The 13,629-nt window shown below is 34.4% G+C and overlaps 2 protein-coding genes across 4 annotated transcripts in view; one reads left to right on the top strand and one right to left on the bottom strand.

Annotated features, from left to right (window-relative positions):
- Rpn1 (regulatory particle non-ATPase 1) overlaps positions 1-2,412 on the bottom strand; it is an 81,345-nt gene extending 78,933 nt beyond the window's left edge. The window contains exon 1 of the mRNA XM_089101691.1: positions 2,254-2,412. Coding sequence (XP_088957817.1) covers positions 2,254-2,319 — 66 coding nt within the window. The 5' untranslated portion in view covers positions 2,320-2,412. The remainder of the gene's footprint in view (positions 1-2,253) is intronic.
- A 97-nt stretch (positions 2,413-2,509) lies between these two features.
- On the top strand, positions 2,510-12,894 carry Myt1 (protein kinase, membrane associated tyrosine/threonine 1). Of its 3 annotated transcripts, none has more exons than XM_089100978.1 (2): positions 2,510-2,606; positions 11,068-12,894. In XM_089100978.1, exon 2 carries the CDS (start codon positions 11,075-11,077, stop codon positions 12,779-12,781), a length of 1,707 nt encoding a protein of 568 aa, XP_088957104.1. In that variant the 5' UTR covers positions 2,510-2,606; positions 11,068-11,074; the 3' UTR covers positions 12,782-12,894. The 3 variants fall into 3 exon arrangements, with proteins under 3 accessions (XP_088957104.1, XP_088957107.1, XP_088957106.1); XM_089100981.1 differs by lacking the exon at positions 2,510-2,606 and adding an exon at positions 7,110-7,190; XM_089100980.1 differs by lacking the exon at positions 2,510-2,606 and adding an exon at positions 8,723-9,103.
- Positions 12,895-13,629: the final 735 nt, after the last annotated feature.

Here is a 13,629-nt window from a genome sequence, read left to right as displayed (position 1 = left end):
TTAAAATGGAATTTGCACCAAAACAAGGTAAAATTCTACTTTAGCTACTTTTGGCTATCTTGGAAAGGGGTTAGGTTAGGAAAATGAAACTTTCAGGGATGGGTCTACAGGCTAAAGTATATCCCAGGAAGGTATTTTGAGGTATCTACCAAAACTCCTTCTCCCTCTAGAGGGTCCTGACCTTTAATGCCCTTTAAAATCTGTGTGTTATAAAAGTGAAACCTTGCAAAATAGATCTTCCACTTAAATAAAGTACAACGAAATTATTTTGAGCATCAAAACTTTGCTCAATCCCAATTTGTGAGGTTTTAAAGATGCAAATGCATTTCCTAAATTTTGAAGAAAAAAACATTGATATGGCTTAAAATTCTACTCAAATAACAGGAATTGCATTTTTCAGAACTAAAGCCAGAGAAAAGGAATCTGATAACTGAAAATTAAGGTAAAATGTTGTTTTATCAAAATTTCAATAGGTATAGACCTGTTGGTAAATATTTACCAAATCATATTATTGAGTTACAACTAAAGTGAATATACCACTTGTTGCCTTTTTTATGCTCTTTTCAAATATAACAATCATTTTTGTTGGAAATGAATTTTAGTCCCCATCCGTATAGCCTACCATTTAGGGTATATATTTGCACATCAGGGGGTGGAGTTAATTTTATTTCTGATGTAAATGAGAGGTAAGTTTAAACTTTCTCCCACCCCCCTAATGTGCAAATATATACCCTGAATTAGTATATATAGGGGTGGGGGCTAAAATTCCTTTCTGACAAAAATGATTATTATATTCATAAAGAGCATAAAAGGTAAATTTTTACCAAATCATATTATTGACTTATGAATAAAGTGAATAGCCTATACCACTTGATGCCTTTTTGTATGCTCTTTCCAAATATAATAATCATTTTTGTTGGAAATGAATTTTACCCTCACCCTGATATAGGCTATATCAATTCAGGGTATATATTTGCACATTAGGGGGGTGGGGGCAAATTTTATTTCTGACGTAAATGGGAGGTAAGTTTAAACTTTACCCCCACCTCCCTAATGTGCAAATATATACCCTGAATTGGTATAGGCCTATATAAGGGTGCTGTAAAATTCATTTCAGACAAAATTGATTATTATATTTGGAAAGAGCATAAAAAAAGGCATCAAGTGGTATATTCACTTTATTGTAAGTCAATAATAAGATTTGGTAAAAATTTACCACATAAAAAAGGCATCAAGTGGTATAGGCTATTCACTTTAGTTGTAACTCAATAATATGATTTGGTAAATATTTACCAACCTGTCATATGGGCAAATTTCAGGACCCTCTAGAGGGAGAAGGAGTGGAGGTAGGGGTCAATATCTACCAAATCATATTATTGAGTTAGGAATAAAGTGAATACACCATTTGATGCCTTTTTTATGCTGATTACAAATATAGGCTAATAAGCATTTCTATCAGAAATGAATTTCAGCCCCCCCTATATATGACAATTCAGGGTTAGGTTAGGTTGGGTTAGGTATAGCCTATATAGGGGGGGGGGCTGAAATTCATTTCTGATAGAAATGCTTATTATATTCATAATCAGCATAAAAAAGGCATTGAATGGTGTATTCACTTTATTCCTAACTCAATAATATGATTTGGTAGATATTGACCAAGGTAGGTACTTCATAATACCTTCCCATGATATACTTTGGCCTGTAGACCCATCCCTGAAAGTTTCATTTTCCTAACCCAACCCCTTTCCAAGATAGCCAAAAGTAGCCTAGCTAAAGTAGAATTTTACCTCAAAACAATTAGGCTATTGTATTCAGATAGGCCTAGAGCATAAAAAATGCAGGTAAAGTTCTACCAAATCATATTATTGAGTGAATACGCCATTCAATGCCTTTTTTTATGCTGATTACGAATATAATAATCATTTCTTTCGGAAATGAATTCCAGCCCTCCCCCCCTTATGTATGCCAATTCAGGGTTAGGTTGTAGAAATATATACCCTGAATTGGCATATATAGGGGGGGGGGCTGAAATTTATTTTTGATAGAAATGATTAGGCATATTTGTAATCAGCATAAAAAAAGGCATTGAGTGGTATATTCACTCTATGTGTAAGTCAATAATATGATTTGGTAGAACTTTACCAAAATGCGAGTTGTATGTTCACTTTATTCATAGGTCATTTATGTGAACTATTCAATATTTACAGAAAAAGCAATAGCCTAACCCCTTAACGGAAAGCAAGAACATCATACCATTTCGGGCTTTTTAGCTTCATCTTTCTTCTTCTTATTTGGGACAGCCTTCTTTTCAATTGTCATAATTTATATCTTCTTAATTCTTAATGAATTACAATAGAAACCTTAGTTTTTCTACAGTTATGATTCAGCAAGAGAAAGCCGTTTTCGTGAATATTACCTATGAATGCTTTCCAGGTATTTACCTTCTTCATTTTGAAAGTTTAAATATCTGTTTATCTTCGTTGTAAATTTTGTGAAATATTTTTAATTTGAAAAACTCATGTCTTCGTGTTTGTAAACAAACAGAAAAGGCTAGTTCCTAACCTCCTATGGCATATGGTTCAAAAACTTTGGGTCCAAATTTGAGTGTAAGATGTTTTTAGATGATGAAGGTCACATTCAATTTTATTAACCTTGTGCATGCACACTGAAGATCCTTTCTGGAAACCTTGATGTTGACTTTACTGGGATAAGTTTATAGGCTTTTGCTATTTTTAGAATCTGTTGTTAGGTGAATGAAACTTCCTCAGTTGAATTAAAAGCACAGGTTAAATTCTACTTTAGGTAATTCTAACTATCTTGGAAAGGGGTTAGTTTAGGAAAATAACTTTCAGGGATGGGTATACAGGCTCATGTATGTCTTGGGAAGGTATTTGGAAGTACCTATCTCCACTCCTTCTCACCCTAGAGGGTGACCTTTTATGACCTTTAAAAATCTGTGTTTTATATAAGTGAAACCTTGCAAAATAGATCTGAAAATTAAGGTAAAATTTTGTTTTGTCTAAATTTTAATAAGTATAGACCTGTCATGTAAGCAAATTTCAGGACCCTCTACAGGGAAAAGGAGTGGAGGTAGGTACTTCAAAATACCTTCCCAGAAATACCGACCCATCCCTGAAAATTTGATTTTCCTAACCTAACCCCTTTCCAAGATAGCCATAAGTAGCTAAAGTAGAATTTTACCAAAGCACAAATTAGGCTAGAGCCTAAGAAGAATTTTTTCAAGGTGGCTACATCTAGCCTAGGCTAACCACCTTTTTGTTGTTGGAACTTTTTTGTGGTAAATGGTAAGAATAGCAGCCCTTCAAAAGGATATATGCTAAAACAAGAACAGAGTCATTTTTAGATAGTTAATTTGGTAAATTTGCAGGTGGCACTATAATTTAGCTAGGATGAAAGTGAAAACATCATTTGATGCAAATTTTATCTTGAGCCAAATTTTATCTTGAGCCCTTAAAAGGGCCCTGAAGGTATTATATATGAATTATTAAAGAGCAAGAAAAAACATCAAATGATGTTTTCATTTTCATCCTAGCTGAATTAGGCCTATATCTCCCACTGCAAAGTTACCATGAAACCTACCCACCCTCACCCCCCTAATGTGCAAATATATACCCTGAATTGTCAACAGCAAATTTTCAAATTGTAAAATTCAGTGCTATTTTTGTCAACAGCATTTGAAAAACTTGAAACATTAGGAAAACAGTTTTTATTTGAGTTGCACAATAATTGAGGTTTAAATTGTTATAAATAAGTAATTTTGGAATATATTAGGGTAAAAAACTAGTATCCAATTGAGCAAAATTATGTAAAACCCTCACATCTTGTTACCACAGAGGAATTGAGAAGGATTGGGTATATTAATGAATAGCTAAAAGTCTAAGCTATGCATCAATATGATTATTATTCAGATTATTTAGGATCAACCATTTGAAACTATGAGTTTATTGACTTACCTGCAGGGACCTCCTTTTGGAAATACCAATTATCTCATTTTGATTTATATATCCTTTTAGTGTTTCACTTTTATTCATATATGAACAGAAAGCTGATTTTCTTCTGATTCTAGAAATATAACGTTTATTGCTTGATATTTAGTCTATAAATCACAAATATTTTAATATAATTTTTCTTTTCAATTGCTTTTCAAAACAGAGACCACATTTTCAATTTATGCTGACAAATCATTGATGAAAATTTGACCAAGAAGGTGGGGTTCTTGTTACTGCCCTCACATTGCTTCATGTTGTAGTAAAAAGGGGTGGTCCAAAAACCCATTGCTATTTTTCCAGAATGCCAAAGAAAAGTGGTCTTTCCCAAAAAGAGGTCTTTTACCCTACTCTGGAACAACTTATTTATAAACTAGTGATATGTTTTTAACAACTTTTCAATAACTTAACTAGTGTTGATAACTTCTTTAAGTGGTTACAAAAATGAAATATCTTTGGGACCACTTTAAGGGCTCAAGATGCAATTTGCAACCGAAACAGTTATTGAATTATGAAAGAGCATAAAAAAGGCATCAAATGATGTTTTCACTTTAATCCTAGATAGGCTAAATTGTAGTGCCACCTGCAAATTTATGGGTAATTTTATATTCATTTTCCTGGTATGGATTTACATTTTAGACCATTAATCCCCAGTCCCCCCCCACCCCTATAATGGTCTCATACATCATTAGGCTATTCAGAGAAAATTAGGATAATAATTGATGAAAACAATGAAAACAAACTGATTGAAAACAATGAAATATGTTGCATATAATAAAGTAACAATTCCATAATTTTTTAGTTGGCCTAGGTTAGTTTTTTTTTGTATAGCCTTTGGCTATGTGAGACCATTCAAGGGAGGCTACAGATGAATTTTCAAAAGCACAAGCCAAGTTGTGAAAATGAGCATAAAATTAGGAACCTTAAAATGTGCCTCTTTTTGTTCTAGGATGTCTCCTGGGCAGCTGCTATTCTTGACCTTTACCCTTTTTGTGAGATTTTAGGAGTTTACATGAAAAAAATATGTTAAATAAAACATTAAAGACCCACTCAGAATGAGATTATAGACTACTAATAGGTCTACTGCAATTCCAATGATATTTTTGATTAGCTAGCATGGGTGTAGGGAGGGGGGGGTAGCTGCCCCCCCTAGACCTTCAAATTTACATTAGATATGGCTGAAAAAGCAGATGGTTTGGAAAAAGCAGTTGATGAAACTCCATCACATTATTGACTATCCCCCCCCCCTAGACAATATGCTGCCTAATGCTGTCTATGCCCATGTTAGCTAGTGCCAATCAGCTATAAAAAAAAATTCTGATTGGGTTGAATTGAGTTGGCCTATTAAGACAGAACTGGTGGAATTAAGAAGGAAACGTGTTAAAAAAAAAACAATTCTTACTTTATAATATTCAGAAAAATCATAGTTAATGCATTTTGAGGGCACTACCACTTAAATTGACCCCCCCCCGAATTTACCTAATGTGCAAATATGTAGCCTAAATTATATATTTCCCATGTATTTTTTAGGTATCACTCTCATTTCTACTTAATACCTATAAATCAAATCAACACTGACAAAATCTAGAAACAGAAAAACACAATGAAAATATATAACTTGGGCTGTATATTTGAACATTAAGGGAGGGTAGGAGTTGTAAGTATAGTGGGAGTGCCCTTAACATATGTTAACTACAATTTTTTGGCATATTATGAAGTAAAAATTGTTTTCTTACCATGTTTCCTTCTCAATAGCCACAATTATGCATTAATAATACCTTGCCCTGTAATCATTCAGCTTATTAAATAGATTTTTTGTAGCTTTTACTATTCAATAAATATTTCCAGGTATTAAATTGTTATTCAAAAGTGCTTATTGAAACCTAATAGACCTAAATTAATTATTTGCCTATTGTGTGTCATAACTCAATAAACTGTAATTTTGTTTCTAGATAGAAAATTTTTGATTATGTCTATCCAAACATAGTCAATACTTTAATTTTCAAGCATTTAACCAGCAATAAGATCATCATTTCCACCATGAAACAAATATTCCCTTAGATTTGCCAAACTATTGTACCTAAAAAGAAAATCTCCCATTCCATCCCCAAAAATGCTCTATAGCAGGCATGTTCACTCTATCTGGAAAATTATTATCCCCCAATTTGTTACAAGTGGTAGACAATTAACTCATGCCTGAATTCAAATTCTAATATATTTAATCAATGAATTTACCAAAAAATAATATTCCTCAAGAAAATTCTCTAATGCTTCTATATAAAAATAAACTAGTTGAAGAGCTTGTGCTACCACCCCAATGCTGAATCTCTTGATCTTCTAGCCTAGTTGTCAAAACTCTAAGAAAAACATCCTCACTTTCTGTAGGGCCTTGACCATAATTCCAAATGTGGAAGAAACCAGTCATTTAGCTGTTTTTGATCTAGAATGGTCACAAAGATTTTATGTTCAACTGTAGCAATTCATGATGCATAGCTCTGTCTAGAATAGGCTCTGCATAATGCAATATCCTTAGGGAAAATTTTACCATCTGTATTAACCTTTGTTTTTGCAATGAAAATAAGCCAAATTCCCCTTTTATTACAAGATATATGATGTTTTCTACTGGCCATAAATTTGTTTAAAGTACTGAATCTGAAAAGACACCATTTATTTAGCTGGGTCTTTCCCCTAAACCTCTGTATCATAGTGAACAATTGACATTATCTTGACATGAATACTTGTTTTATCATTTTTAGATAATTGGCTTCCTTTAAGCTGCTATTTTTATATACAGTAGTGGAAACATGGCTGCTTTGTCCCTTGCAAAAGTGGCTGTAATGTATTTTTTCCAGGAACCATTAGATGAAAAATGAAAGTCCATATAATTTGCCTCTTACCCAGATCTCTTTCTCTTTGTAGTAAAATCTACAGACTTGTTCATTATTTCTTCTTAGCCTACTAAAAACTATTATTTCCACTTTATAACCATTTAATTGCATTGTTTTGAGATCCAGGATATCCAAAGCAAGGTTTAAAAGTTTCTGCATGCAATCTTCAGCTTTCACCACCAATGGAATTCTGTCTACTAACAAAAGCATTGAAAATACCAGTTATATTGTTGGACCCACCTACTCCGGAATAGCCTAGGTGATAGTGATCTACCTTGTCATAGTCCTTCTTCAGGTATTCTTAATTTAACCAAAACTACAAGTATTAGAGATCTATCAATATTATCATTTGTTCTGCATGAATATAGAATTACTACATACAGATTATTTTGCTCTTACTCTGCTTGGCAATTAAAATATTCTAAGTAAAGTTCCATCTACTGTTGAATTGCTGAAATTAAATCTAAAGCCTCCATGTTCTTCCAATTCTCTTTTTTCATCCACCCAATAACTTAATCTCTTATCAATAACTCTTTCAAGTATCTTGCTTAAACTGTTTTGAAGGTTAATAGGCCTATTGGTACTATGTATCATAGGGTTCCTTATTTTATAAAGTGGAAATGTTAATTTTCTACTAATATTTGTTTAGAACACTATTGTGTTCCAGAGTAGAAAACAATTGTATTTCAATCTGTTGTATCATGTTCACAAAAAAAATCTTTTTATTTGAATAGTATTAATGTTAACCCTATCATTTTCTAAAATACTGTTTTAAGGCAAGGAGGGAGGGTGGTTATTCATTAGGCTCAAAAAGGCAGGTGGCACTTTGAGAATCTATCCTCTGCAGCACCTATGCTAGCTATATCTCTGCTTTGATGTAAGGAAGTTGTCAAGATAGGAGCTTGAAAACACCACCCTGGACATAATTTAGGCTCTTACTTCATTCCTGAAACTTTAATTTTCTTAATGTAGCTCTTTTCTTAGATACTAAAAAGCCTTCTCATTTACAATTTTATCAGCTCTGTTGTTTTTTATTATTATTATTCCACATTATGAATCAATTATTGATAAAAAAAAAAAAAAGTAAATTTAACCCTTCAGAGTTATATACTATGATAACATAAGATATATAGTCTGCCATTAGCTTCCCCATTCAACAATGCCAGGGGCGGATCCAGGATTTTTTTTAGGGGGGGGGGGCGCAAAATAGGTTGATCTGATAAACATGTGTTAGGAGCAAGTTTAATTAATGCAAACTTGAGTTCATTAAGTAAATTACACTACTTTAGACTACGCTAGTGGGGCGCATGCCCCCCTCTAGATCCGCCACTGACCAGCAGTATTGTTACAATACTTTTTCCAAATGTACTGGTTGCTATTATGGCAGGGACATCATAGAGGTCTTTAATACATTTTGTTGCCCTCCTCTGGACTGATTCCAGGGCTGCTTAGTCAGTCTTGTTCATTGAGCATGCAATACACATTCCTAACTCTAGTCTTGGTCAAACTAGACTCTTGTATAGCTTAGTGATAGCAAGTGTAGAGCTGCTAGTGAATATTCTTTTGATTAAATCAAGTGTTTAATTAGCCATCACAATAATTGATTATGCATGAATATGAAAAATCAGTTTGAGGTCTACCAGGACACCAAGATCTCTCTCCACATGGCTGCTGGAAATAACTTTATGGGACCCATCACTACAATTTACATGGTACTGAGTGTGTGGGTTTTTCTTCCCAAGGTGAAGAATCTTGCATTTTGATGCATTGGATTCAAGCTTCCAAATATTGGTCCAGTGAGTGAATGCATTGAGTATTGAGTCAATGCATTGACTCAATATTTTTCACTGTGTCTGCACAACCAATAAGTTTCAAATCATCAGCATAGAGGCTTACTTCGTTATTTAGGAATTTTGGCATGTCAGGCATAATAATAGAGTCAGACCTAATGCTGTGCCCTGGGCACTCTACTTCCAACTAGAAGCCACCTTTGAGATAAATGTCTTTCCACCCTTGCCAAATATTTTAACCATCTGTTTCCTATCTATTAGGAATTGCATCACCCACTCAACCACATCCTCATTCACTCCAATAGCTTGTAGCTGGATTTGAAGTCTTCTGTGGCAGGCCTTTTCAAACACCTTTGAAAAAATACAGTGGTATGATGTCAACACAGAACCCCTGGTCCAGAAGATTGGTGACATAATTGTAAGAATCAATCAGGTTTGTTTCAATCAACCAACCAGACCTAAAACCATGCTGACCTGGTGATAATAGCTTATGGGTTGTCAAGAGTTTCATAATTGCAGTGTTAACAATCACTTCTTGTAGCTTCCTGACTGCAGAGACTATACTGATTGGCCAGTAATTGCTTGCGTCCTCTTTGCTACCACCCTTGTGTTTAAGGGTTGTGTGGGCCATGTGCCAGTCGGCGAGATACGCTTCTACCCTCATCGAGGGTAGAAGCTTTGGGTGTACACCACCAGGTCCCACTGATTTATTTGGGTTGAACTTATTTTTTATGTGTCTCTACATCTACCCTATTGACTGTAATCGGAGAATAGGGTTTACAATGGTATAGGGGGGGGGGGGGTCTGGAAGAGGTGATGGTGGTCAGTCCTATAGTACAACCATTATTAAAACTTGTTGCAATTTTTTTCCAATAGGTAAATAGTAAAGCAAAACCTTGATTCTTATGGGGGGTAAACCGAAAATATTTGTTACAAATATTCCTTCTATTAACTGATAAAAAAGAATTAAAAAGGAACAGAAATAAATTTAAGAAAGAACTTCTCAAAAAAAAATTTTTTTTTCAAACAAAAGGAAAGAGCTGTATTAAACCTAAGAAAAGTGGGAATAAAGTCAACTAGTAGCTCAGTTATGAAACAGACATAAATCACAATTGATAATTAGTGAAACTCAAAAAGAACAGAAACCACTGCAAACAGGAGTAGGGCTAACACCCTCCAGTATTGTAAAAGCCAAAAGTCATTTGCACTTTACTGAAAACAAAACACAGTTTAAACGTTTCCTCTTTTATAGCATTAATAAATATAAATATCAGAGATTCAGGAATGAATTTCAGTGTTTATATTAAACTGTCAAAATCTATTCAATAATCTTGGTTAACATATGGATTTTCTTTCTTTTTTTGATGACGTTATTGCTAATAAAAACTCACAATTCAATCTAAGAATATTTTTTAGTGAAGTACAAGTGACTAGTCTTTACAATGCAATAGGGGGCATCATGGGCGCCCATTGGGGGGGGGCGCCCCCTGACTGAGTGATGCTGCCTTATTTTTATAGTTTTGTTCTGAGATTTCTATTGTATAGCATTAAAAGTGCCAATTAGAGGAGGTTTGCTCCCCCCCCTGGAATTCAGCTTATGGGCGCCCATGGGGGGCTTTAGCTCTACCCTTGTTTATAGTAATGTCTGTTCATTTAGGGCTACCCTACTTATTGATAGCAATTTATTTTCGTTTTTCACTTGAATTAGTATTTTACTATTTCCACTCTTCTTAAATTTATTGTAGCTCTTTAGTTATCTTTGAAAAACTTCTTTTGTTTATTTTTTTTTTATTTAAAATTAAAAAAGGAGAAAACGCCCATATGTATAGTAGAGAATATAGCTATACAGAAGAGAGACAAGGGACAACTGCCCCCCCCATGCGTGTTCAGTGCAATTTTAGGAACGTATCTCAAAATGCATAGTAAGCCTGAAGACACCTTTTTCCTTTTTGAAAAGTTCAATTCTCTGTTAAAAACTCATTAGATTTCCTGTTTAGGGCAAACCAGCACAATACTCTTTTGTTAACTTATTTTGAGCAAGGTATTATGAAAGAAATTAAAATAGTGGATTCCCATCCGTTGCTTATTCTTGGCTTTGGACCATAGGACTAAGCACTGGAGGATTAGAGGGGTGAGGACAAGCTCCTAGTTGTCATGAAAACTTGAAACATGAAAAAGTGCATGAAAATTTTAATATTTCCCCCTAAATCATACTTCCTTCAGGTATTAGACTCCCTTGCAAGAGGAGATTTTCTGACTCTTCTCTTCTTATAAAAAAATAATAATTCCACTCTACTCTGACTATTTTAAACAATACTGTCTTTTTTTATTTAAGCTATGTTTGCCAAACATTGGTATGCTTATTCTTTCTTCCTTTTTTAGAAGCAAAATGGATGGCTTCAAGACTCCAGGCTCTATGCCAAGGCCTGTATTTTACGAAAGTCAAGGCCAACTTTCTACAAAAAAGGCTAGACAAGGACTGAAACGGGTAAGGCCTCCTAAAGCGCCTGAAAAGGTGCTTTCTGCAAAATTGACATCAAGTTCAAAGAAAGCTGCTGCAATTTCATTCCGTTCGCAAGGTGACAGTCTATTAGCTAGTCCATTCTATAATGAATGCACTAATGATAATTATTTGAACCAGTGTTTTGTGATTGAGTCCAAAATTGGATCAGGTGATTTTGGGGACGTTTATAGGGCAATATCAAAAGAAGATGGTAAACAATATGCCATCAAGAGGACAATTAGTCGATTCCGTGGCCTTGCAGATAGAGACCGAAAGTTGGAAGAAGTTCGTAAGAATGAAGTTATTGAACCCCATCCTAATTTGGTACGATTTCATCGTGCATGGGAAGAAAATGATCGCTTATATATGCAGTTAGAATACTGTGAAACTAATTTGGAAGATTATGCCTATAAAAATAGTGATATTCCAGAAAGAGTAATTTGGTATTTTATGGTTGATTTGTTACAAGCTGTTAAACATTTGCATGACCATGATTTTATTCATCTTGACATAAAACCTGAAAATATTTTTCTTAGTAGTAATGGAGAGTGTAAATTAGGTGATTTTGGACTTGCTTTTGACTTGAAGACTCAGGATCTTCAAACAGCTGTTGAAGGTGATGGGCGTTACCTTGCACCAGAACTACTGACAGGACGGTTTACAAAACCGTCTGAATGTTTTACTAAGGCAGTTGACATATTTAGTCTTGGAATGACAATGCTGGAACTGGCATGTGACCTTGATTTAAGCAATATAGCAATGCATGACACCATTGAGCAGATTCGAAAGGGACGTATTCCAAAGACTTGTCGTCGTTATATTAGTGATAATCTCTTTAGATTCTTAAGTTCCATGCTTAATCCCGATCCTTATCAACGACCCACTGCTGACGACTTACTTAACAGTCATTATATGAAGTTTAAATTATGTCAGCGGACATCAACTTTGATTGTAAATAAAGCAACACGGTCAGTTATGGATTGTCTAAGAGGGGTGTTCTTATGGCTATGGAATTTATTTGTTACATTACATGTAATCTGGTTTAAAGTGGAAACACCTACGCGCCAGATAATGACTCGGACGCCTGATGGGCACCTGAAACAACCAATAAATTTTCAGATGGAGGACACCTATTCAGATGATGAGTTTCAGTCGTTCTGTAGAGGAAGTAAAGGAAGTCCAACTTCAAGCACTTCTTTTAGTTTACCACCTCCTGTACTTCCTGTAAAAGATTCGCCTGATAATTTTAGGGTTGAAAATTCAAGCCAGAACTCATCTGTTGCTCCTCAACTGGGGACAACGCCATTCATCATAGGTAGTGACTCACCAAGTCACCACTTAAGTTCTACCCCAATTAAGCTAAGGACCCCAAGAAGAACTCCAATGCGTTTGCGGAGCTCAAATTCTTCAACCCCATCTTGTGATGGTAGGCCATCGTTTCGTAGGCCTCCATCATCTCTTCCTGAGGATGAAGAGTCGGGCACGAGTAGCTCACTGCTGCCCACACTCAATAATTCAGAGCTATCAAATGCTAGCACAATAGAGCCCCGCAATTTATTAATGTCTTTTGATGCTTTTTCTGACTCTGATTAATTTCTGTTGATGATTTTGTTATATTATGTTTGCTTTGTGTTGTCTAAGCCTGATTTTATGTTTTACTTTATTTTTATAGATTCAGTTTAAATATAACGGAAGATAGGTTTGTATGTAAAAGTCTGTATTTTTTTTTTTTTTTCAACTATTCATTCTTGCCATACTTACACAAAAGGAGAGGTAAGGGGAATTCATTCTTCCAGGAAAATTTGACAGCTTAAACCTGAAACCCCTTTTTTTACACATTCACTCCTTTACCAAAAAATTATCTCGTACTCCTCTCTGAATTTTGAGTGTGTCCCCTTTCGATCTGGACACAAATTAGAAAATGTTAAATGTAAAAAAAAATGAATGATTGTCTCAATAAATCGCACTCATAGCATACTTGCATGCTTTAGAAGTAAGGAACTCATCTAAAATTCATGGGGACTACACTCATGAACAATTTATGACATTTGAGCTTAAAATATACTTTTGTAGAAATCTTCAAAATTTTCCATCTTTTGGAAAAATCTTCTTGTTTATTTTACAACGTTTGGACATCTTTACACCTCATTGAAAAACCATGTGGAGGACTTTAAAGGTAAACTCCAACTGTTTAATACATTACGATTGTACAAAAGAGCTGGGGTTGGATTGTACTAGATTTAATTTGTCAATACCTCAGAATTTTGGAGTAGGAAGATGGTAGTCTTATAAAGCAACATAATGGGTAAGTCATATTGAAACTGGCCATTCCAATCGTTTTTTTTTTATAAACCCTATAATTTTTCTCAACTCTCCTTTTATTATTTTTTTTTGTAATCTAGTTTTTAAACAATCAAAATATCTAATTTCACTAGCGAAGT

The sequence above is a fragment of the Artemia sp. Qi Xiang Cuo genome, chromosome 15, assembly GCF_049724085.1.
Source record: "Artemia sp. Qi Xiang Cuo chromosome 15, ASM4972408v1, whole genome shotgun sequence".
Taxonomy (NCBI): Eukaryota; Metazoa; Arthropoda; class Branchiopoda; order Anostraca; family Artemiidae; genus Artemia; species Artemia sp. Qi Xiang Cuo.
Note: the sequence above shows the minus strand (reverse complement) of the source record. Positions and strands in the feature narration are given on the sequence as shown.

Coding starts and splice junctions, on each gene's coding strand:
- Myt1 (XM_089100978.1), top strand. CDS start 11,075: ATGGATGGCTTCAAGACTCCAGGCTCTATGCCAAGGCCTGTATTTTAC.